The sequence below is a fragment of the Ochlerotatus camptorhynchus genome, unplaced genomic scaffold, assembly GCF_037179485.1.
Source record: "Ochlerotatus camptorhynchus isolate MF236.1 unplaced genomic scaffold, CSIRO-AGI_Acam_v1.1 ptg000366l, whole genome shotgun sequence".
Taxonomy (NCBI): Eukaryota; Metazoa; Arthropoda; class Insecta; order Diptera; family Culicidae; genus Ochlerotatus; species Ochlerotatus camptorhynchus.
The window spans coordinates 384,844-410,816 of record NW_027040854.1 but is presented as its reverse complement, the minus strand read 5'-3'; the positions used below and the strand labels follow the sequence as shown (position 1 = coordinate 410,816).

Genomic DNA, 25,973 nt, shown 5'->3' with positions numbered 1-25,973 from the left:
AATGGTGACACAGAGTGATGAGCTGAAGGGTTCTGCGATGCTTATAGAACGGCCATCGTTCACTTTATCTCAGGCGAGCGTGTAGACCAGAAGTGTCTGTGGAGTATACTTTAACAGAATACTAAGTGCGAGTAGTGAATCAAGGTGACGACGTTCGGTCAGCCTTGCTTCATCCGCCATTGTCGGAGTTTTACCGACAAGATCGGCCTTTAATCGTTCGCCATCGACGGGATCATTCCGGAACCGCAGCGAGCGCTCGCTGGTCTGCAGTCGTCGTAGTCGCCATCGTCATCAAGGGTATGTGCCAAGAAAATCGATCACAACACCACAATATCGTTAATTGGGAAAAAAAATAGAGTGATAGATCCGCGCTGTGTTTCAGTTCATTTGAAAGCTTGAGTGCCTTTTCGTCCGCGTAGCCCCTCCAGTTTGCCCAGTAGTGCGCCGACTCTGAGACACAGTTCAAGGAGTCTCGTGCTGCTGAGTTGTTGTCCGGCAGAACATTAGTTTCATAACTATCATATGAAATGTGTGATTTCCTCCTAATTCCTCAATTTGGTGTAAATTAAACTATTTCTGATCAGAAATGTTATTACTAGGACATCGTTGCTTGCTATTTTCAGAACTTACGCAAGCACAACGTCAGCAGCTCTTATTGTGTGTGTGTGTGTGTGTGTGTGTGTGTGTGTGTGTGTGTGTGTGTGTGTGTGTGTGCGTGCGTGCGTGTGCGTGTGTGTGTGTGTGTGTATGTGTGTGTGTGTGTGTGTGTGTGTGTGTATGTGTACGTGTGAGTGTATGTATGTGTGTGTGTGTGTGTGTGTGTGTGTGTGTGTGTGTGTGTGTGTGTGTGTGTGTGTGTGTTTTTTTTTTTTTTTTTTTTTTTTGGCAAGGAGGAAACCTTCAAAAAGGCCATCGTGCCACCGCTGACGACTGGGCGCACAGTCGCGGTGACACGGTGTGTGGGATTCTTACCGCACTAAAACCTCCTTAGACGCCTTGCCCTTTTCCTCCGGAACCACTTGTCGTATTACTTCGGAGGGGGCCGTGCATTACGCACCTCACTTTACCTCAGCTAATTGGCGCTTTCAGTTCGCTGATCGTCTCTCAAATTTGTGAGCCATTTAGCTCCCAGCGTCACGTTCTACTCGGTTATCCCTGGTTGTGGATACAGCCTACTCTGACGGAGAGTTCTCCCGGCTTCGGCTTTCAGTTCGCACTTGTGTGAGCACATTACTACTTTCTAGTTGGTCTTCCCGCCATTTTCGCTGCAGCGCTGACATGATCTGCGTTACTGCTCTGCTGACGGCGTTAAAGGTGCCCTCCTCTCGACACATTTCTTCGACGATATTCTCCGTGCTAAGGGCGAGCATATCCTCTCGCACATCATCAAATCTAGGACATTCGAAGACCACGTGCTCTGGTGATTCTTCCACATTCCCACACTCCGGACAGAAGGGTGACGTTGTGTGTCCGAACCGATGCAGGTACTTCCTGAAGCAGCCATGACCAGACAGGAACTGCGTCAAGTGGAAGTTGACTTCTCCATGATTCTTGTTCACCAAGGTGGAAAGAGTCGGTATTAGCCTGTGTGTCCATCTACCGTTCTCTGCTGCATCCCACTCCTGCTGCCACTTAGCCATCGACTCCGTTCTCACCATTTTTCGTACTCCTCTGGTTTCTCTCGTCATATAGCACTCGTAGTCCTCCGCCAAGGTGATGCCGATTGGGATCATACCGGCGATAACGCATACTGCCTCCATCGAAATGGTTCTGTACGCACTCACGACTCGCATGGCCATGAGCCGGAACGTACTGCTCAATTTCCTTTGGTTCTGCTTCGTTTTCAGCGCTTCAATCCAGGCTGGACCTCCGTACCTTAGTATTGATGAGGACACACTAGCCAGAAGACGTCTCTTGCTGCTGCTTGGACCAGAATTGTTCGGCATGATTCTGGCTATTACGTTGATAACCTTCGTCGCCTTCTCGCAAGCATATTCGATGTGGCTATTAAAGTTTAGCCGGTCGTCGATCATCACTCCCAGATACTTTAGCATGCGCTTCGAAGCAATGGTGTGCTCTCCAACGGTAATTTCTGCCCGCTGCATTGCTTTGCAGTTACTGACCAACATCACTTCTGTTTTGTGGTGAGCTATCTGCAGCTTCGCTCCTTGCATCCAGTTACCAATCGTATCTATCGCCTCGGCCGCCAACATTTCCACTTCTTCCAGCGTCTCACCGGTTACCGTCAAGACGACATCGTCCGCAAAGCCAACGATCTCAACTCCTTTGGGCAGCTTGAGCGTCAGCACATTGTACATTGTACATTCCATTCCACAGCGTGGGACCTAGAATGGAGCCTTGGGGAACCCCCGCCGTGATTCTAAGCGATTTCTGCCCCGTGTCTGTCACGTAGACCAGGACCCGGTTCTGGAAGTAACTACTTAGAATCCTGCAGAGGTAGTCTGGAACCCTCATTCTATGGAGCGCCTTGGCGATGGCCTCCCAGCTGGCGCTATTGAATGCATTCTTCACATCAATCGTAATCACGGCGCAGTATCGATTTCCTCTCCGCTTCTGTTTGGAAGCTTTCTCGGCTCTGTCAATCACTGTCCGAATTGCATCCACCGTCGATCTCCCTTTCCGGAATCCAAACTGTCTCTCCGACAATCCGTGTTCACTCTCCGTGCATTTCGTCAGCCTGTTGAGGATGATCCTCTCTAAGAGCTTTCCTACAGTATCCAGCAAGCATATTGGCCTATACGATGCAGGATCCCCCGGCGGTTTTCCGGGCTTCGGCAACAGCACAAGCTTTTGTACCTTCCACCTATCAGGGAACTGACCATCGTCCAGACATTTCTGCAGCACCATCCTGAACATGTCCGGGAACGTCTGGATCGCCGCCTTCAACGCCACGTTGGGAATTCCATCCGGGCCGGGAGCTTTATTCGCTTTCAACCCTTTCGCTGCTGCTATGAGTTCCTCGTTGGAGACTTGTTCAACGTTGTCTTCATCTACCTCGCCATATGGTGTAGGTGGCCAGTTCGTTGGGTCATGCTGTGGGAAAAGTCCCTCCACGATGACTTTCAGCTTGTTGTGACACATTTCAACCGGCATCGTTGGGCCTCTGATCTTCGCCATCGCAACTCGGTATGCGTTGCCCCAGGGGTTGGCATCGGCATCGCGGCACAACTCCTTGAAACTATTTGACTTGCTCAGCTTTATATTTCGTTTCAGTGCAGCCCTGGCCTCTCGGAACACCACCCTACGCTCCTCTCTGTCTGCTTCTGTTCTTGCTCTCTGAGCACGCCTTCTGGCTAGAAGACAAGTAGCACGGAGGGTGCTAATTTCCTCGTTCCACCAGTAGGCTGGACGCCGCCTGTTCGTTGGCTCCAGTTTTCTCGGCATAGTTGTGTCACATGCCCTTGCTAATGATTAGGTCAACTCGTTCGCGCTTATCTACCCTTAGAGCTTCGATGAAGAGATCCTTATTGAATGCCTTCGTCTTCCACTTCCGCTCGCTTACTTTCGTCCTCCTCATTTCCACCGGTGTCCGTTCGCCGATACTGTACCGGACCGCCTGATGGTCACTATGGGTGTACTCCTCGCACACTGTCCAGTTCATATTTGCCATTAGCGACGTGCTGCAGAAAGTGACGTCGATAATGGATTCCCTACCATCTTTGCGGAAGGTGCTGATGGTTCCTTCGTTGGCCAGACTGACGTTCAACTTTGCCAGAGCTTCCAGCAGGCTATACCCTCTTGCGTTGGTACATCTGCTCCCCCAATCCACTGCCCAAGCATTGAAGTCTCCTGCGATGACGACTGGTCTCCGTCCAATGAGCTCTTCGGTGAGCCCATCTAGCATCTGATGGAACTGCTCAATTGTCCATCTCGGGGGTGCGTAGCAACTACATACATAGATTCCATTGATTTTGGCGATCACGAAACCTTCATATGAGCTTGCCACCACTTGTTGTATGGGATACCTGCCCATGACTTGTATGGCCGCCATTCCTGCTCTATCCGCCACCCAGTTACCATTATCGAGAGGGACTCGGTATGGCTCTGCAATGATTGCAACGTCGCACTTTGTTTCCGTTGTTGACTGCCACAACAGTTGCTGTGCTGTGTTACAATGATTGAGATTTATTTGGGTTACCTTCATTATTGCTGGCCCACCATCGCCTTCTTGAACTCAGGGCACCTGAAACTTCCCGTCACATGGCCATTTCCGTCCTCCTTTTTGCAGAGCATGCACCTCGGTTGCTTTGTACAGTCTTTTGCAACGTGCCCCTTCTCTCCGCATTTCCTGCACAGATCAGATCTGTCAGGGCCTTTGCAGTGTCTCGCCTGGTGACCGAAGCCCATGCATTTGTAGCATCTCTCCATTTTCTTAGATACCCGAGGAATAGCTTTCAACGGGCACACTGACCACCCAACCTTGATTCGGCCAGTCTTCAGCAGCTCGTTAGCTGCGTCCGAAGAAAGTCGTATCGACGCCGTCTGCGTGCCACCATACGCCTTTCTCAACCGAATTGCCATCGGTACGTCTCCCAGGTTGCATTGCACCTTCAGCGCACCTTCGCCGTCTCGCCAAGAGATTTTTCGACGAGCTCCTTAAAAGCTGCGCTCTTAACCGTAGGGTCCCTTTTCAGCTCGAATAGCATCTCGCCTTTCTGGGTTCGCCTGGTTTTCACCACGTTCTCGCCTAGTTGTTTCAACTCCGGATCCTCTCTCACTTTCCGGAGGAGTGCTGCGTAGGACGTTTTGTCCTTCGCCTCAACAACCAGAGCGTCACCCTTGCTTCTCTCCCTACGAGGCCTAGGCTTCTCCTTATTCTTCCTGTCTTCCTTCTTCTTCTCTTCCTTCTTCCTCGCTTCCTCTTCCTTCTTCCTCACTTCATCTTCCTTCTGTTTTTTCTTCCTCTCCTTCTGATTCTCGACTTTACGCCACGCACCATTTTCTCCCATCTCCTTGATGCCTTCCTCGTCGTCCCTGCGTTTTTTGGGCTCCTCCTCATCTCCTGGCGTGTCCCTATCTCTCTTTTCAGGACGTGGATTTGTGGGTCCCTTCGGCGTCTCATGTGCTTGAGCCAGTCTTATGCTCTCCTTGGCCTCCAGCAGAGCCTTTTCGGCATTTTCGGCTCTTTTTCTCCACTCTTGACATTCCCGATCTGCCACTGTTATGCCGGATTTGATACCGGTCACAAGTTGCTTGATCTCTTTGTGTACGTTGTTTTTATCCTTCACGAACACATAGAGATCATCGATCTTCCTCCTGACCTCCGTCATTTTGGTTCTCCCGAGCTGCAGTTCTTGGGATTTGCTACTACTGGATATTGGTGTGAATATCTGGCTTAGCCCAACGCCTGGCTGCTCTTCTTGAAACTTACTGCTGCTGCTGGAATTTGTAGTGACCCCCAGGTTCGACACTGGTGATCTCTGCAATATCCCACTCCTTGCGAACACGTTTGCTCCTCCGTTTTCACTGTCTGGCGTCTTGCCGCCGTTGTGTGTGTGTGTGTGTGTGTGAGTGTATGTGTGTGTGTGTGTGTGTGTGTGTGTGTGTGTGTGTGTGTGTGTGTGTGTGTGTGTGTGTGTGTGTGTGTGTGTGTGTATTCCCTCTAACCCCCACTGGACGGCAGTGTTATTATGGAAGAACTCTCTCTACAATGTCGCATTTATGGTCATTGTAGACAGCTTTAGTCCAGGAGTTAGAAGGTGATAGCTCTATTGCAGATCCAGCAACCCATTTCAGAATGTCTGGAGAGTCACGCCCATTCCGAGGTTACTTTCACTTACAATAAGCCCCGCGTGTAGTATTACCTCTATCAATTGGATATTAAAGGGCGAACACGAAATTATTGCTACACATTCAACAGGGCATAACTTTTTTACCATTGGGTAAAAATCAACCAAATTTTGCACACTTTCTCATTGATGTGTATTGTGTACATGCTGTCAAACTCGAAGTCGTGTTTTTCGATTCAACGAAAATGGAGGTGAACCAACGCGAGTTGAGAGAACAAATTCTTTCCAAACACCTGGAATTTCCTGACCTGTCGCACCGGCAGTTGGGAAAAATGTTGAACATTCACCATTCAACCGTCTCCAGAGTGTTGAAGCGGTTGACGTTGGACCACGGCAAAGGAGCTGGAAGAAAACCGGGACCGGAGAACAAAAAGACGGAGGGAAAGGTGAAGCGGATGATTAAAGCAAATCCCAACGTCTCAAGCCGTGATTTGGCTAAAAAGATCGGCATGTCGCAGAGCTACGTCCAGAATGCAAAGAAGAGAGCTGGACTACATACATACAAGGTACAGAACTTCCCAAACCGCGATGAGCGGCAACAATCGACGGCTAAACTCGGGCACGGAAGCTCTACGAGAAGATGCTTTCAAAATATGGCTGCTGTGTGATTGACGACGAAACGTATATAAAAGCCGATTTTAAGCAAATTCCGGGGTTGGAGTTTTTCACCGGCAAGAGCAAGTTCGATGTGGACGACAAATTTAAGAAGAAGAAAATGTCGAAGTTCGCCTCCAAATATCTCATTTGGCAGGCCATCTGCTCTTACGGACTGAGGAGTGAGCCTTTCGTGACAAAGGGCACAGTAAATGGCGAGATCTACAAATCTGAGTGCCTCGAGAAGCGCCTTTTGCCGTTCTTGCAGCAGCACGACGAAGCTCCGCTATTTTGGCCAGATTTGGCATCATGCCACTATTCTAAAAGTGTCCTGGAATGGTATGAGGCCAATTCTGTCCATTTTGTTCCAAAGGACATGAATCCGCCAAACTGTCCGGAGCTGCGCCCGGTGGAGCAGTACTGGGCAATAATGAAGCGGGAACTTCGGAAGAGCAAGAAGACAGTCAAAGACGAGAAGGACATGTTAAGAAAATGGAAAAAAAAACTGAGAAACTGGTACCGGATGACACTGTAAAGACTTTGATGGAGGGCATCAAGCGAAAATGCGTTCAATTTTACACTCAAGGCTCCATCGATTAACTTTTCTTTTGATTTTTGAAGTAAATATATGTATAAAACTACCCTAAAATTTTGGTTTGATTCTAAACATTATAAGAAAATTGGCATGACATTTTCGGTGTCGCAATAATTTCGTGTTCGCCCTTTAGTATTACATACACACTTCCAGTTTCAAAATGTTCTTTTGAATCCTGGCACGTATTTAGTTTATTTATTTATTTTATTGTGAAAAGTATTTAGACTGATCTCACCATGTTAATTTGATCCTCTAATCCATGGGTTCCATAGTTTTATTTTTCTCTACGCTTTGCATTTCATTTCGTGATTCACCTACGGAACTTGCAGAAACTCAAACGCAGCGTACGCCATCAGCGCCGCAACAAAAAACACAAAAGGAAAATTAAATTCTTCCTCTAGTTGTCGCGGTCCTTCACTTTCACTCGCACAGGACGATGGAAAATTGGAACTTTTTTTCTTCTCTTCTCTGCAGTCGTGGCTTTGCTCTGCGAATTAAAGAGTCAAGTTATTAGTGTTGTGCTCGGGCAATCCTACTCCGGAAAATGGATGGCTGAATCAGTGGTAGTTTCACCAGAAAAAAATAGCACCACTTACACTCGCGCCCGCGACACAACACACTTTTCGATTACGACTTTCTTTTTCTCTCTGGTTCCAGCAAAACACCAACACACTACAGTTTAATTATTGCATGCAGTTTTTTGAATGAATCGCGAACACCGCGCGATCTCGCAACACTCGTCTAACTTCTTCTCATCGAGACCGATAATTGCACACGCAACTAGTAATCCGCGACGCAGAACAACGCGATCCGAGATTAGGCGAGGTGCGACTGCCACCGACGTCGTGCTGGATGCCACCATTGCACAGTGGTCCAGGAAGCAAAATTAGGTGGAATAAATTAATAACTCGAAAAATATTAGAGATAGCGTATTGACGTCTTCTAAACATTTTCTTGTGAGCTTTATTCGCGTTGGTTGCAAAAGTGTCCTAAACGCCAAATTCTACCAGCAACGTAATTTGGCCTCTAACTTTTTTATTTCCTTAAATGTTCTACAAAGTTGTGAACTATAAAAAAACTAGAAAACTTTTTTGAACATCGTTTTTGTCTATCTCTTTTATATTTGGAGATATAAGCCATTTAAAAAAACAAAAGCCGAAAATCAGATTTTCTGTCATATTTTATTTAAATATCACTTTTTTGGCCTACTATGTTCAGAACGATTATAGTTAATTTTAAAATACATATTTGCTCCAAAGACACTATACCAGTACAAGTATCCTGTCAAAAGTTATCGTCAGTTTTGTAGTCTTTTAGCTCAAATTTTCAAGCGTAATATTTCAAAATGGCGCAAGTACAACCGATAGTGATACATATCACTTTAAAAAGCATATCAAGAAGTACATTTTAGCAACTTTTGGTGAAGGTAATTTTTGATTTTTTTAAATAAATGCATTTTGAAAATAGGGGTTTTTATTCCATAAATCTACATTGTTCGGACTTCTTTCGAGTATTAAAGAACCAGATGGATGATTTACAGTAAATATTTATATTTACAACTAGTTATATGCTACTGACTAAACCAAAAACAAAACATACATAAAAAATAAAGCTAGTTTTCAAAAATTAACTGCTTGGCTTTATCTGGTAGTGCAGGATTGTTCAAAGACAAAGATGCTCTATTGCTTAATGAAATCACAGGATCTGATGATAAAAGCAATCTGTTGAATACATCCGTAATATTACCCGTTCTGTTGAATTTTCGGGAGTGGAGCTCGCGATATCTCCGGATGCATTTATTCCTCGTCTCCTGAACCTCTTCGCTGCACATTCCAATCGGAAGTACCATGTATTTAATAATGCCAGCCCCATGGACTAGCAATTTGTGCACTGTTGGAGACAATGCATACCAACCGTATAATTTCTGGTATAAAGCTCTAGTCTCTTCAGCATAAATTTCAAAAGAATTATAATTAATCTTCGACTTACAGTTAATTACAGTAAGCAGAATATGAAATCGCTCCAACAGATTTTCATTGAGACCGGTAATTTTTGCTGCAGCTTTCCATTCACGGAAAAACTTCCGGGCGGTATTTCCGTCATTAGAATTTCCGCCACCAGGCATAGGCTCACTGATGCGTAATCCTGTTAAAACGGACAAAATCTGGTAAAATCTTATATCTTCAAAAACAAAAATATAATGTTGCAAATTGTTAACCATACGTACCTAATTCCGCACGTATCTTGCTTCGAATTTCGATTTCTCTAGCTTTCACCGCTTCATTTGCCTTGCTTACACGCCATGTAGGTTTATCAAGGGCCAGTCTATACGACACTTTCAGAACCATTTCCATCGTTCTAATATATGCATGCAGAGGAGAAAACCCGAATTTGTACTTGGCTGGATCATCAGAATCTGGATCGCTTCTGGAATCGTTCAAACATTTTCCAGACCTTCCAAAATGATTGAGAGTTCGTTCCGGTTAAATCATTTACGACTTTTGTATCCAGCATTGTGAACATCATTTGGGGTTTTACACAAACAGATCGGTTCTCCAACATTACTTCCACATTCATCAAATTTTGTATTTGCGTATTCATAAGCGAAACCTCCCGTTTTGTCAACTCGGTTGACTCTTTTGCAAATATCAATTTTATCGGTCTGCAAAGCGAAATTGACGATGGCAGATCATTATTCCAAACAATTTCTTGGGTTTCTTCTGCTTCACGATGTCCAGTTAACCTTAAAGGAACTAATGAAAACGCGAATATATGGGAATCGCTGTATTCCTGTAACTCTTCATCCTCGTCCTCCTCGAAAAAACATTGTTTATATCTAGCATGGTTGCTGCTCCCATCACAACCCCATTTGTAGATAAGTGTATAATCGTCGTATGGTACCACCTTTTGGGACGTCGCTCTGCTCATCACGCTTGCAAAAAGCCGTTTCGTGGTGTGCTCCACAAGTTCCTGTAAAGGCACTTCAGCAACAGATGAATGGATAGAGAGACCTAATATATCATTATATAGGTATTATTCAATATTATTGACTCTATGTTTAACATACCTGAAGGATAGCATAGTTTCTTAGCTTAAACCAATTTGTTATAAGCTGGGTACATGTCCACGCCCTTGCTTATATTCATCTGCCGGATGTTCATGTACTGAGCCTTTGAAAACTCGTTTTTGCATAAGAATGCAAGAGCTTCCTCTGCTGTAAGAGCTTCGAATCCGTGTTTTGATCGATCTGCTGAACGCTGTAGCTCGATTGCCGTCTCGGGGTTTTGTGCTATTTTTCCTATCAATTTGCCGGCTTTACGAAACCCTGCGGAGGCTACAGATGTTTCTGCAGCAAACGAAATTTCTTCTGCCGAAAATTGATTAAGAAGAGATTGAACCCTGCTTTTCTTTGATTTTCTGTGTGCATCTTAGAACGGCTTAGAAGGACGACCAACGAATGATTTTGAGGGCGAAAGGACATCGACAATAAATTCTCCTCCAAGCCAAGCGTCATTGATCTTCAAAAATCGTTCACGTTTCCTTCCAGCTGCTCGCCAAAGTTTCTGAAACTTCAGCATCACCAGGGTAAGCTTCGTTTGCACCAAACTTACGTCCAGCTCTTCTCCAGAAAACTTTTTCTTTACAAATTCCAATAAATCTTTTACCTTATTTCCGTTCATGAGAAGAAGGGTAAGATCGGCCAAACGAATCGCTGATAAATAAAATCTGAGTTAATATAATGAAAGCACATGAAAAAAATACCTTTTCTCATTTTGCAACGTTTTGAAATGAACAGTTCAGCGTCTCAAAAATCAACGCTTGCTTTAACTCATACCGCAGTGAATGATTGATTAAAATTTTCAAATTCGTCTGTTTGTGTATGAAATACGCATACCTATAAATAATATTCTTGTTTATGTTAAGGGCATTAGCAGTCTTGCTTGGGTTCCATTTCTTATGCTATTTTGAAGATTATATGCTATATATTATATAAATGTATTCACAAAATAGTGTATCATCGATCTGGTTCTTTGATACTCGAAAGAAGTCCGAACAATGAAGATTTATGGAATAAAACCCCTATTTTCAAAGTGCATTTATTTAAAAAAATAAAAAATTACCTTCACCAAAAGTTGCTAAAATGTACTTCTTGATATGCTTTTTAAAGTGATATGTATCACTATCGGTTGTACTTGCGCCATTTTGAAATATTACGCTTGAAAATTTGAGCTAAAAGACTACAAAACTGACGATAACTTTTGACAGGAGACTTGTACTGGTATAGTGTCTTTGGAGCAAATATGTATTTTAAAATTAACTATAATCGTTCTGAACATAGTAGGCCGAAAAAGTGATATTTAAAAAAAATATGACAGAAAAACTGATTTTTGGCTTTTGTTTTTTTAAATGGCTTATATCTCCAAATATAAAAGAGATAGACAAAAACGATGTTCAAAAAAGTTTTCTAGTTTTTTATAGTTCACAACTTTGTAGAACATTTAATTTCTCTATCTATTGAAATAAGTTAGAGGTCAAATTACGTTGCTGGTAGAATTTGGCGTTTAGGACACTTTTGCAACCAACGCGAATAAAGCTCACAAGAAAATGTTTAGAAGACGTCAATACGCTATCTCTAATATTTTTCGAGTTATTAATTTATTCCACCTAATTTTGCTTCCTGGACCACAGTGCATTGTTGTTGTTGCTGCTTATGCGATGCAAACTACTGCCAACGCACACAATCACCTCTATCTTTTCTTGGTGATGAATCGCATCCAGGTGGGAGAGCGAATACAAAATCGATTCCACCAAACTCACACCAACACCACTGCGCTTCTCTCAAAAAGTGCAAACGCAAGCGGGAGACAGAGAGAGCTATCACTTCAGCGCGAGAGGGAGAGGTTGAACGAAAAAAAAACAAATGTTAGCAAGAACTCCTTCACTGTTAATGGAGGCTGAGAACCCAGTTTTCTTTTTTTTTTTTTTTTTTTTTTTTTTTTTTTTTTTTTTTTTTTTTTTTTAACTCTTTATTTGTTCCAAATTCAAAATTAAATTACATTTCATTTTTAACCTAGGTGCTCCAGTTACTACAGTAACTTACCAGCCTTAATTGTTATGATATATATCTAAGTGTTTTAACATTGTTCCTGTCTTGGCAATTCAGTATTTTAAACAGGTTTTTTTAAACCTGCATGTCAGTATAACAATTGATAGCTTAAAACTAAATAACTAAAACTAAATCTTATCTAAGTATAAAGGGAATTAATCGTTGCAATTGAGGATTGTAACGATTTTTGCCGGAAATTATTAATTATTTTGTTGGACATTTGTGCTAAAGTCTCAACATTCGAAATTCTATGTACTTCGGTAGTACTGTACCAGGGTGAGAACCCAGTTAATATTCAACTTTTCACCACTACCGAACTTGTCAGCGATGGAAAATATCACTTCCGCAACGTACGCGATCCCGGCTAGCCTTTTCCGACGATTTCAAGTGCGTTTTCACCCGCACAGTACTGACTTTTCCGCGAGCATAGAGTCGATGTGTCCGTCTCAGCAGCCTCCCAACACTCCCTCTAAAACGAAGCAGACTGGAACCGAACCATGGACGTTGAGATTACGGGGTCTGTGTGTTGACCACTCGTCTTTCAACGCTAGGACGTCAGCAGCTCTTATTATGAGGAAAACTAAAATACATACATTCGCGACGGTCTTCGGCGACAGTATCGTATGACAGAGCCTTTCATATGACATTTTAGTTTGGTACTGTACTTTGATAGCTTGTTTTGCAAGTGTCGGAAGCAAAGGCAGTTAATTATCACAGAAGACGTGTCGACTACGGTGACCACTTACAAAACTGCACTGAACTAAGGACACGGGATATACTACAATAGATCAAATTACTGGTCGCAGTGGTGTTCGGTCCGAACAAAGGAAAAAATATAAGCAACAACTTACTATTCTTAAGCATGTCAACAACAGATTTTATTGTTTATATTGTTTTTATTCTTTATATAAATCACGCGCGTCAAAGATTTCAAATGGGAATTGTTTTTGATACTATTTTTTAGTGTGTCAATTTCTTAAGATGTTTGTATAATTGTATACATAAATGTAGGGGTACTCTTGCCTCAAGATTATTTTAAGGAATATAATTTATGATAACCTAAAGAAAATATGAAGAGCTTTGAGTGTGTTGGTTGATTTCCTTTTAATTCGACTGGTGGTGTTGAGTACTTGGCACTGATGAAGTCTGCAAGTAGTAGACGAAATACGCGTATCTGTCAAAAGATAAGCAATTATAACGGAATTAAAAGGACATAAACCAACACACTCAAAGCTCTTCATAAAGGGATTCCGTTAAGAAGTTCGACAAATTTAAAAGATTAAAGAAAATATTTAATAATTTATTGTTATTGATGGTTCAATCAATCATCAATTGTGACGTCTTAATGCAGAAATCGTGGAAAAAAATTAGAATTCAGAAATCCTAATTTTTTATGCTTTGTTCTTATAAAACATAACCTTTTCATTACATCAACACAAAATGATTTTTTTTGCATTATTTTAGACGTTTCGGACACAACTTTCTAGAATGCTTCATAGGAATACCTGGAACCTGGTAGGGTAATTGATTCTGGTTGGACCTATCCAAAAACTGATGATGGTTGGACCTATGTTTCAATCGCTAGTTTAGTCAATCTTCGCTAATTTTTTATTTTCAAAGATCACTTTACTATCACAAAAATCACTTTTTATTCAATTTGCATGGGTGTTTGATTGAAAAAACTTCAAAATAATTGAGTTTCAAATGTGTTTTCAAAACAGTTCACTTTCCACGCATTAGCTCGTCAGCATGCCTTACTTTCAAACTTACAAAAAAGGAATATTTTTTACATTTATTTTTATTTTCATGCAGTAAAATACTGCTTTAAGGTGTAAACAACACGTTAGTACGCCATTTATCCATTGGTTTCACTAAAATGTTTGAATAATTGACGAAATTCGAATAGATAAATATGATCATGGTTGGACCTACGCATGATGATGGTTGGACCTATGTGTTTCCTAAGACGGCCGCTAAAAATGGCTAAAGAAAAGAGTTATATGGTCGAAAATCTTCAAGAGGCTGTTCTTTTAGTAAGAAATAAATCACTTACCGCGTATCAGGCACAGAAAAGGTACAATATTCCGCAAACGACACTTCACGCAAAAATTAAGGGAAGCCACGGCAAGAAATATGGAAGGGAAATAGTGTTGAGTGTTGATTTGGAGAACCAGCTAGGGGATTGGGTTTGTATGTGCGCTGCTTCTGGCAGTCCCAAGACGACCAAAAAGATCTTGGAAGCTGTCACTAGTTGGGCGTAAATTTAAAGGAGGAATTCCATCGTCAGGTTGGCTGAAAGGGTAACCACCGATTTCCGAACTACCACGAAAGCGCCTTCTCATACACCTTCTGTGTGCGAATTAACTTGAAATAAAATGTTAACAAACTAAAAATTGCTAACTGAAACTTATTTCCGAAAAAAAAACTCCTAGGAGAAAAAAAAAACTATAAAACCGGAATTAAGTTCTGATACTCTGTCCTTTTAAGCCCCTAAATTCCCCGGAGGCACCCAGAACATGTCGGAAGTGGCCAATGTGGTCCAAGGCACTCAATTTTGTTATTGATCTTGTTATCGAAATTGGAAGTAATGTGAAGTGTCGCATGATAGGTTTTATTCCTTCCATGTCAAAATTAGGTCCATGTTCCATATACCCTGGAACTTGTTCCGGCAATATCTCCGGAACCAGTTGACCGATTCCAAAAATATTCGATAGCTTTCAATGGGACCACAATACCTATAGTTTGACGTTAAAAAAATTTCCAAATCGGGACAATGATTTCCGAGAAAATGAGCCATGATGAATAGCTTATGCGTGAAAAGTGAACTTTTTTTTAAAACGAAGTTAAACTCAAATTTCTTGATTTTTTAAATAGCAAATTCATAAAAACTGTATAAAAAGGGTTTTTTTTTTCATGATACCAATAAGCTCTAAACAAAGTTTTTGAATAAATATGGGCTAAACTAGCATTTGCAAAAATAGGTCCAACCATCATCATTTTTTAGGTCCAACCAAGATCAGTATAGGTCCAAGCAACATCATAATTCTTTGCTGAATAAAAACGTTTTATAAAATCATTTGTTCATAATATTTAACTTGCTATGTTATTATTAGAAAAAAGAAAGGTAGATCTTTACCCTAATAACGCATTTTTCATAATTATATGTTGAATTCATAAAAAAAATACGACATGAATGTTGACGTCGTGTGAAACCGGCCTAAATAGGTCCAACCATCATCAGTTACCCTAGTATGCTTTGTTTTGTTACCAATGCCTAAGATGGTTTCAATCGATAATTATAACTCTAATTGACATTCTCATGTAAAAATCGATTTGTTTTTGTTCAACAAAGTGACGTTTGTAGAACAAACATCTCTTTGATGAATAATGGTTCAAATGCAAGTTTTTGGCGTTAATAGGTGCATGCAAATGCAAAAAAGTGAAAAATTATGTATAGTGGCGTATACGTCACTTTGCTGTCACACGGCAGAGCTGAATTGCTCGAAAGAATTGGCTTCAACGGCAAAGAACATTTTTATCTTTTTTTTTCATTAAAGTCAACAGTTTTCTGATTGTATTCATGATATGTGTGGGGCTGGAAACTACTCTGTTGATAGAAATGACTTATCTCGAATTTTTCAGTGAATTAGGATCATCCGTGGTGATTTTCTTGAGGTGGCCAACTGACCCAAAATGTCCCCTATTTAGGTTTCTTCCTTTGACTATTACCTATATTTCGCGGGCAGGATATTGATATCTAATATTAAAAACAGACTATGTGTACTTTGTGCTTGACAATAAAGCAAAAAAAAACAATATGTTTCATTTTTTTTCTGTGTAGATAAATGGTTTATGCGGCTCTAGTAATGTAGTACCCGGTGGTAGCAATGGAGGGACTAGTTGTGCTACTACTCCAAATTCCGTTAATTCTTCAATGCCTTCTTCATTACAAGAACGAGGGATGAGCATAACTAGTGCAGGAAGTCCCAGTAAAAAAACAATAACGGGAAGTTCTACGACAATAACTGGTGTTTCAGACACCGTTAGAAAATCTAGATCACAAGGTAATAAATTAAAGTATGTGTATGAATGTATTTCTTCTTTTCGTATTCGGTTTTACCTACATTATTCTTTATTTACAAAACGTGCTTTTATCATGATTTGTTAAATTAAAAAAAAAGCAGTTCGTTCACCATGAAATTAGTTCTAAAAAATAAGCGCCAACTTCATTGATATGTTGGTATCATTATCATCTGTGTATTGGTGAATCAAGACAAAGCTAAAACTGATCGTACGACACCTAGTTTTCATGTACACAATTTAAAAAAAAGATGATGCTATAAAAAAATGCAATGTAGTATATAGCAACACGTCAATCATCGTTTTCACCCACTCGCCATTTACAAGTGAATCAACTGTTTGATAACTCAATTAATGAGGTTCACGCTTTTAGAATCTCATGATCCAGAAGTTGCGTAGATCTGAAAATTTAACTCGATGCAGAAAACACTGAAATGCATTTAAAACTGCGTACATTAAGTACATTACATTAAGAACAAATTGTACGCGAAAATATTTCTGTCGGATTACCACAACCATCGTTGCTACTTTTTATACTATACCTCTCCAGCTGCATATGTAGTTAATAAAAAAAATGTATTGCTATAAGAACTGTAAAAATCCTATGAATTTTGCATTAGTGTTCGTGAGATTCTTACTTGCCTTACCAATCAGGCTAAGGCCTTGTTGTCCTCTGCTGTCCGAAGAAGTCGTCTCCACTCTACTCGATGCATGGCCACACTTCGCCAGCCTCGTAGCCTGCGAAGGGTCCGCAGGTCGCCTTCTACTTGATCGATCCACTTTGCCCGCTGCGCGCCTCTTCTTCTAGTTCCTGTTGGGTCGCTTTTTTTTTTCCTTTGGTTTGTTTTTTTCCGTCGATCTTGTTTTCCGTGCTGAGCACCAATGCTACCGACGTGCCAGGAAGGCAGCTCCCACACCTGGACCCTATCTATCGACCCATCAACTCATGAACCGGGGACCAACGGCTTTACTTCCCATCCGAAGGAAGGCGTGATCAGAGATGTTATGCCTCAGAACATCCCGGTGGCGCCGACTGGGATTGAACCCAGGCCTACTGGGGTGAGAGGTAATCACGCTTACCACTACACCACCGGCGCCGTTTGTTGGGTCGCTTTGTAGAACCATTTTCACTGGGTCGTCGTGCGGCATTTTTACGACGTGCCCAGCCCCTCGTAGTCGCCCAATTTTTGCAATGTGGACGATGGATGGTTCTTCCAGCAACTGGTGCAATTACATCATTTATAGCAGTGATAGAGTCAGCAGCAGAAGACAATTGCTTCATTGCTACCCCCATCATTTTGGTATCCGAAACCGATACACACGGAAAGACGAAACAACTCAAAATCGAGATCGAAAGTACTTAAAAATAAGTTCTCCCGCAGCACTACTGATGAGTACTTTTAACTTAAGCGTTAAGTATTTCGATAACGTCTCACTGTATATTAATTGTACTCAAGCAGCAGTCTTGAGAGAGCTCTTATTTTTGAGAATTCTTTATCTCGATTTTAAATTGTTTCGTTCTCTGTGCTTTGAAAGTATCCAAAATCGAGTGTTACGATAGCACTTCGTTTTGGATGAAAAATCTCATCATGCGCCATGTTTATTTCAGTTTCGCTTTGTCATCTTGCAAGCAAAAGTTTAATAGTTTATTTTATGGTTCCGGTGATTGATGGAAATATACCGCGTCACAGTTCCACCAGAGGCAGCACCGTGGAGATCTGGGATTCAATTCTTTTCAATCAATACCTACATTGGGCAGCTAGGCAGGTTTGTTACCTTTATTGAAATTTCTATGAAAATACCTAACGTAAAATTCATTTCATGATCCTAAACAGTGAACTGGTGCAATCGCGATTTCAACATCCTGGAAAAGATTAATCAGGAGATGGGATTTAAACTTTACTATTGCGTTAGCCGATCTCAAGGACAACTAGTTTTACGTCATGAAGTGTCTTTCTCGCCTCACCCCACTATCAATGTCGATGTTGGTCAGCGAGAACGATAAGTATAAATAAAAGTTTTATGTTTGCTTATAAATGCTTAACACAAACATTGAAAATAAAATAAAACGCAATTAATGAATCATTTTTTTACAACAAAATTTGCTGAAATAAACACCCTGTTTTAAGTAATTTTTGCATTTTACTCAAAAGGGTGTCTTCGCAAAATACTTGAAATTGGATACTTCGCAGATAACTCAATTTTGACTGGTTGCAGGTGTCAAGATGAGTGCAAAAGACTTTATTTTGAGTTGTTTCGTCTTTCCGTGCATTCTGCTCGTCACAACTCTTATCTGACAGACAATTACTACACTTGAGTAGAACATTTGCATTATCTGTGATAAGCTTTGCTTGAGTCCGCGTAAGTGTAGTGCATTTGCAATGAATACACGAGCACACTTACCCACACAGATAACTGGCAAATCACTTACCAAAATCCCCAAATTACATATTGCACACTCAGTCATATATATCACCTATACACATAAACTTTACATGCAACACTACAGAGACACAAGTAAACACAAACGAAAGCAGAAATCTACGATTTGGGGTGCCAATAGCTTGCCGGGCGAAGGAAAAAAAGAACAATTAAACGAGAACCCGCGACAGCAGCAACCGTTCTCCTACTTATCCAATAAATTATCACTACGGGACACGCGTAGGATCAATTCTACGGCGGCACAAGCACAATTTCACACTTAATTAATCGAATATTTATCACAGCACTACGAAATAAACTATAAGGTTCGCCATTATCAATACCAATCGGCGAAGCCAAGAAGCTGGATGGACTTCCTGAAGATCGTGCCACTCGTGTCTATCCCAGCTCTTCTGATCACACCTTCTAACGCGCTGTTGAATAGAAGACATGAAAGTCCATCACCTTGCCGTAACCCCCTTCGAGATTCAAAGGGACTCGAGAGTGTCCCCGATACTCAAACAACGCACGTCACTCGATCCATCGTCGCCTTGACCAATCGCGTCAGTTTATCCGGAAATCCGTACTCGTGCATAATCTGGCATAGCTGATCTCGATCGATTGTGTCGTATGCGGATTTGAAATCGATTAACAAATGATGTGTGGGTACGTTGTATTCGCGGCATTTCTGCAGAACCTGTCGAATCGCGAAAATTTGGTCCGTGGTAGCGCGGGCACCCAGGAATCCCGCCTGGTATTGCCCCACGAACTCTCTTACAAATGGTGACAGGCGGCGGCATAGAATTTGGGAGAGTACCTTGTAGGCGGCGCTCAGCAGTGTGATCGCGCGGTAGTTGCAGCAATCCAACTTGTCGCCCTTTTTGTAGATTGGGCATACGACACCTTCCATCCACTCCTCCGGTAATATCTTCTTCTCCCAAATCTTGGCAATAACCCAGTGCAGTGCTCTGGCCAGTGCTTCACTACCGTATTTTAATAGTTCACTAGGTAGTTGATCTACACAAGTTGCTTTGTTGTTCTTCAGCCGACAGATCTCCTCCTCAATTTCTTGAAGATCAGGGGCCGGTAGCCTGTCGTATACTGCGCGTGCTCCAAGGTCTGTTGCCGTGTCACCTTCGTTTTCTGCTGCTTCACCGTTAAGGTGCTCGTCATAGTACTGCTTCCACCTCTCAATCACCTCACACTCGTTCGTGAGAAGGTTACCGTCCAAGTCCTTGCACATATCGGCTAGCGCCACGTAGCCTTTGCGCGAACTATTTAGCTTCTCGTAGAACTTCCGTCTGTCGCTTACGCGGTACAGATTTTCCATCGCCTCGCGATCTCGGTCTTCCTGCTGACGCTTTTTCCTTCGGAATACCGAGTTTTGTCTTTTCCGCGCTTGTCTGTATCGCTCCACATTCAATCTCGTGCGGTGTTGCAGCATTCTCACCCGTGCTGCATTATTCTCCTCTACTAACAGTTTGCATTCGCCGTCAAACCAGTCATTTCTTCGGTCTGGGATTGCAGTACCTAGTGTCGCTGCAGCAGTACTACCTATGGCGGAACGGATGTCCCTCCAGCCATCTTCAAAAGAAGCTGCGTCAAGCTGCTCTTCCGTGGGTAGTGCAACTTCCAGCTGCTGCGCGTAGGTCTGGGCAACTCCGGCGTCCCGTAGTTGCTCAATGTTGGGGCGTTCGACTTCGACGGGTGTTATGCACCGTCGAGAGTTTTGAGCGCATGCATACTGCAACTAGGTAGTGGTCCGAATCTATGTTCGCACTGCGGTACGTGCGGACGTTGATAATGTCGGAGAAGAATTTCCCGTCGATTAGAACGTGATTGATTTGGTTTTCTGTGTGTTGGTCAGGTGATCTCCAGGTGGCTTTGTGGATATCCTTGCGGGGGAAAAAGGCATTTCGAACTACCATACCCCGAGAGGCTGCAAAGTTCACGCATCGTTGGCCGTTGTCGTTCGATGCGGCATGCAGGCTGTTTGGCCCGATTGCCGGTCTATACATTGCCTCCCGTCCTACCTAAGCGTTCATGTCGCTGATGACGATTTTGACGTCCCGTTGCGAACAGCCGTCGTACGCCTGCTCCAGCTGCGCATAGAACGCTTTTTTCTCGTCGTCGGGTCTCCCTTCGTGTGGGCAGTGCACGTTGATGATGTTGTAGTTGAAGAAACGGCTCTTAATCCTCAACTTGCACATCCTCGCGTTGATCGGCTGCCAACCAATCACGTGTTGGCGCATCTTACCCAGCACTACAAAGCCGGTTCCCAGCTCGTTGGTGGTGCCACAGTTCTGGTAGAAAGTAGCCGCTCGTTGCCCGCTTTTTCATACCTTTTGTCTCGTCCAGCAAAGTTCCTGCAGTGCTACGACTTCGAAGTTGCGTGGTTGAAGTTCGTCATAGATTAACCTATCGCAGCCCGGGAAGCCGAGCGATTTGCAGTTCCATGTTCCGAGGTTCCAATCGTAGTCCTTATTTCGTCGCGTAGGTCTGTGCCGATTGTTCCGATCCGTATTTCTTTCTTCAGTATTTGCAACTTTATGTTTTTTCCAGGGCGGCTTGGTTCTCGCCGGGAGACCATCGTGCACAGCTCTGTTTAGAGTCCCACGCTGGCACTAGGACGGTGATCAGCCGCTCCTAACATGGAGAACAGACGCCGTTTTGAGCCGCACCTCCATGGTGAACAGACGCTCGGGTTTGGTGAAGCATTTCCTCTATCACCGTACTATGGTTACCGCGCCAGTGTTCGCGTCGCACCTCTTCACTTTGCTATTGCCGGACTGGCAACATTGCCCAGGCTACGCCACCCAGCTGTGTCCATGTTTCAGCTGGTAGTCTTTTGTTATCATATGACTCGGAGAGGCGTGAAGTAGGAACTTGTGAGGACCAGGGCTAAGTATTCCGCTCCTTCCAGGTTGTCAACTCACCATTTTGTAGCGTGAGATTCTACTCCATTCATTTAGCATAAACAAATAATTTATGGGATTATGGAATCATAAGATATTATGATGTATTTTGTATTTATATGTAACAAAAAGAGGTTGCAAAGTTTGTGTTTGACACATAAAACATGCCGATTTCGCGAGATCTCAGCAACATTTTTGTTTGGATCATTAAAAGTGCTTAACGATGTGTTCAGGGTATCATCCATACTATTTGTGGAATAGTTCTAACAATACATATATTTACTTCAAAAATCAAAAGAAAAGTTAATCGATGGAGCCTTGAGTGTAAAATTGAACGCATTTTCGCTTGATGCCCTCCATCAAAGTCTTTACAGTGTCATCCGGTACCAGTTTCTCAGTTTTTTTTTTTTCATTTTCTTAACATGTCCTTCTCGTCTTTGACTGTCTTCTTGCTCTTCCGAAGTTCCCGCTTCATTATTGCCCAGTACTGCTCCACCGGGCGCAGCTCCGGACAGTTTGGCGGATTCATGTCCTTTGGAACAAAATGGACAGAATTGGCCTCATACCACTCCAGGACACTTTTAGAATAGTGGCATGATGCCAAATCTGGCCAAAATAGCGGAGCTTCGTCGTGCTGCTGCAAGAACGGCAAAAGGCGCTTCTCGAGGCACTCAGATTTGTAGATCTCGCCATTTACTGTGCCCTTTGTCACGAAAGGCTCACTCCTCAGTCCGCAAGAGCAGATGGCCTGCCAAATGAGATATTTGGAGGCGAACTTCGACATTTTCTTCTTCTTAAATTTGTCGTCCACATCGAACTTGCTCTTGCCGGTGAAAAACTCCAACCCCGGAATTTGCTTAAAATCGGCTTTTATATACGTTTCGTCGTCAATCACACAGCAGCCATATTTTGAAAGCATCTTCTCGTAGAGCTTCCGTGCCCGAGTTTAGTCGTCGATTGTTGCCGCTCATCGCGGTTTGGGAAGTTCTGTACCTTGTATGTATGTAGTCCAGCTCTCTTCTTTGCATTCTGGACGTAGCTCTGCGACATGCCGATCTTTTTAGCCAAATCACGGCTTGAGACGTTGGGATTTGCTTTGATCATCCGCTTCACCTTTCCCTCCGTCTTTTTGTTCTCCGGTCCCGGTTTTCTTCCAGCTCCTTTGCCGTGGTCCAACGTCAACCGCTTCAACACTCTGGAGACGGTTGAATGGTGAATGTTCAACATTTTTCCCAACTGCCGGTGCGACAGGTCAGGAAATTCCAGGTGTTTGGAAAGAATTTGTTCTCTCAACTCGCGTTGGTTCACCTCAATTTTCGTTGAATCGAAAAACACGACTTCGAGTTTGACAGCATGTACACAATACACATCAATGAGAAAGTGTGCAAAATTTGGTTGATTTTTACCCAATGGTAAAAAAGTTATGCCCTGTTGAATGTGTCGCAATAATTTCGTGTTCGCCTTTTAATACGATATTCACTAAACTAAGGACACGGGATATACTAGAATAGATCAAATTACTGGTCGCAGTGGCGTTAGGTCCCGAACAGAGAAAAAAAAACGTTCGGGTTACCGTTCGTATAAGGTATTTGTTTATTGAGGTTATTAACCCTAATTACTGAGTCTCCCTTAGCTCAGTCGATAAAGGCGCAGTTACAAAGCAAGACCATGCTGGAGGCTACTGGGTTTTTGATACCCGGATTAGTCTGGGAATATTTCGGGTTGGAAAATTTCGTGACTTCCCTGGGCATAGAGTATGATTGTACTTGCCACACAATATATACTAATGTAAAAATAGTACAGGCTTAGAAAACTCTCAATTAAAAACTGTGGAAATGCTCAAAGAACACTAAGTTGAGAGGAGGACACGGCCCCGGCGTAGAGGTTAACATCCATACCTCTCACGCAAAAGTCACACGTTCAAATCTCATCCCGGACAAGTCACGAATAACCCAAGAGTGTTAGTGATTCTAATAAAAAAAATAAGTTGAGAACCAACCTAAAGACGGGACATAATAATGCCAAAAACAAGAAGAAGAAGAAGCACTTAGTACTAAGTAGCAGTGCTGATATGAGCCGATTCAAGGGTCTGGACTAATGATTATGGGTAATAGTGGTAACTCTGCTTGGTGCTGCCACGATGCCGATGTCGTTAATTATGCACATAGCATTGAATAATGCTGATTGAAAGTTTTTAAGTAAGCGCCCTCAGATAGCCTAGCCAGTTAACACTCCGAATACGATGCCTCAGAAAAACGTGTAACGGCAAGTTTGTAATGGCATAACTTTGCCATTTCTTAATGAATTTCAAAAATTGTGGTACCTTTCGAATTCCTAGGGTTTGTAGATGATTTTGATTGTGAAAAGATTGAAAATAGAGTCGTCTACTGTTTTAAAAAGCGAAAAGAGTTGTTAAACGTTTTTTTAAAGGTGTGTTTGTAGGGTTTTACAAGTGGCGCAAGATCTGTAATTTAGATTAATGGGCACAAATGTTCACAATTAGTCAGAATACAGTCATGGTTCCTAAATATGGATCCTGGAGACAAGATCTGTAATTTAGATTAATGGGCACAAATGTTCACAATTAGCCAGAATACAGTCATGGTTCCTATATATGGATCCTGGAGACAACGGAACGGTCCTCGAAAAATCCGGAACATCCGTAAAAGTGGTTAATCCGTGAACCTGATCCTAGAGCTCTGCGGGTTTTTTGAAAACATTAGGAACTGTGATAAAAAAAAATTGGGGTCGTGACATCAATGTATTTCAATGTACCTGGATGGCCATGGGAGCGTCCTCCGGAAGATCCGAAACATCCGTAAAAGTGGAAGTGCATAGGCCAACATTCTGCTTCCAATTTGTGCATTTTCTGTTTTAATAATGAGCAGCTGTTCCATCTGACATAAATGCAAGAAATCTATTGATTGTTTCAAGAAATCTAGCAGTTTTGAAATGAACAATTGAACTGCTTTTGTATCATGGGCCAATACCTCTGATATTATTATAAAAAGTTTTCTATTTTACTGTCCTTCATATAATAAACCACAAAAGGGTGAATAGTTGCCTGAGCGTTATTCCAATGGTAACCCTGAGCAGCGTTCTGAATAATAAATGAATAGTTCTCAGAGAAATCGCAAATCACAATTAATTCACCTTCTTGTAAAGAATCTTTTTTGTTCCTTAGAAAAAAAGACTGTTCTATACAAATAAAGTCATGAGTGATTAACTTATCAATTTTATCTACGAAGTACGTGGCAAACTTATCTGTAGGTTTCATAATTTTCTCCAAGACAACGATCAGTAGTTAGTCACTGTTGAAAAATTACATCTTCTTTACCACTTTCTTCTAACAGTGCAGCAAGTTCGTTTGCAACTTCTTCATTGATGGCACATTTCTTGCAAGCTCGAAAATAACACTCTGTCGACCTAATAGAAAAAATACAAAGCAGTTTATCCATTATTTCTTCCTGGGATAATATTCCTACATTATTTAGCATTTATTTTACATTTTCGTAGATTGTGCACACCCATACATTATGAGTGCCTTCACTATCAAATAGCTTACAATGTTTAGGTCTCAACGTTGTAAATAAGGTGAAGCCAATTTTAATACTCTCATACTCTCATACCTCTTTGAGAGACATCATAAGAAGTCGCTTCTGAACCCGTTCTTTTTGTCCATTTCGGAGTTCAGACACGCTATCGTTAATTCCAGGCATTCGCCTGCTCATATCATTACTATCAAAGAAATCTATAACAGCCTTTTTGTCAAATTCACTGATTCCATGCCTACTTCGTGCACTAGTGGTTCAAAAAATACCTTGATCTTTCATATTTTTTTTCATTTGTCTTACCATATATACCGGTGCATTGAACTCTTCTACGATTTTGTTTATTGATCAAGAGTGCGGTAACACTGATAAAACTTTTATCTGCTCATTTCTATAATCAGGAGATGAATAAAACTTATTTTTAATTGTGTTGCCATTTCGTCGAATGCTTCTGTTTTACTGATGCCTGTTGGATCCATATTTAAAAATTTCTGTCGTACTGGTTGTGTGTTGGTTGCTGATTTGGTTACACGGTAATCCATGGTCCTCATGTTCCTTAACGAAATAGGTGAAACATTCAATTTGTGAACGATGAATATTTTCACGTTATATGATTATTCTTTAATCATTAATCTAATGATGGAATTGACGGTACTTCTGTAAGACAAGAAAAGTAAAACATGAATTAATAAATGTGCAAGTTTTTTTAGCCTACAAATAAAAAAGGCGTACATTTAAATTATCGATCCGAGTATTCTTACCTGGTACCTATATCATCAGGTTTGTGGCCATTTGTTGATGGTTGTTCATCACTTGTTGGTGGTTCACACTGTTCGCACCCCTCCGGTGCGAATGAAAAACGATTTTCAAAAGTAGGTATTTTGACGGACAAACTCAACT

The 25,973-nt window shown here is 42.0% G+C and overlaps 1 protein-coding gene across 8 annotated transcripts in view; it reads left to right on the top strand.

Moving 5' to 3' along the window:
- Positions 1 to 25,973, top strand: part of Tomosyn (syntaxin-binding protein tomosyn) — a 235,908-nt gene that overhangs the window by 151,120 nt on the left and 58,815 nt on the right. For 2 of the 8 annotated variants that reach the window (XM_065232272.1, XM_065232271.1), the window contains exon 14: positions 15,948 to 16,170. The exons of the other annotated variants lie outside the window; for them this stretch is intronic. In XM_065232272.1, coding sequence (XP_065088344.1) covers positions 15,948 to 16,170 — 223 coding nt within the window. The remainder of the gene's footprint in view (positions 1 to 15,947; positions 16,171 to 25,973) is intronic. 8 annotated transcript variants of the gene reach the window in all.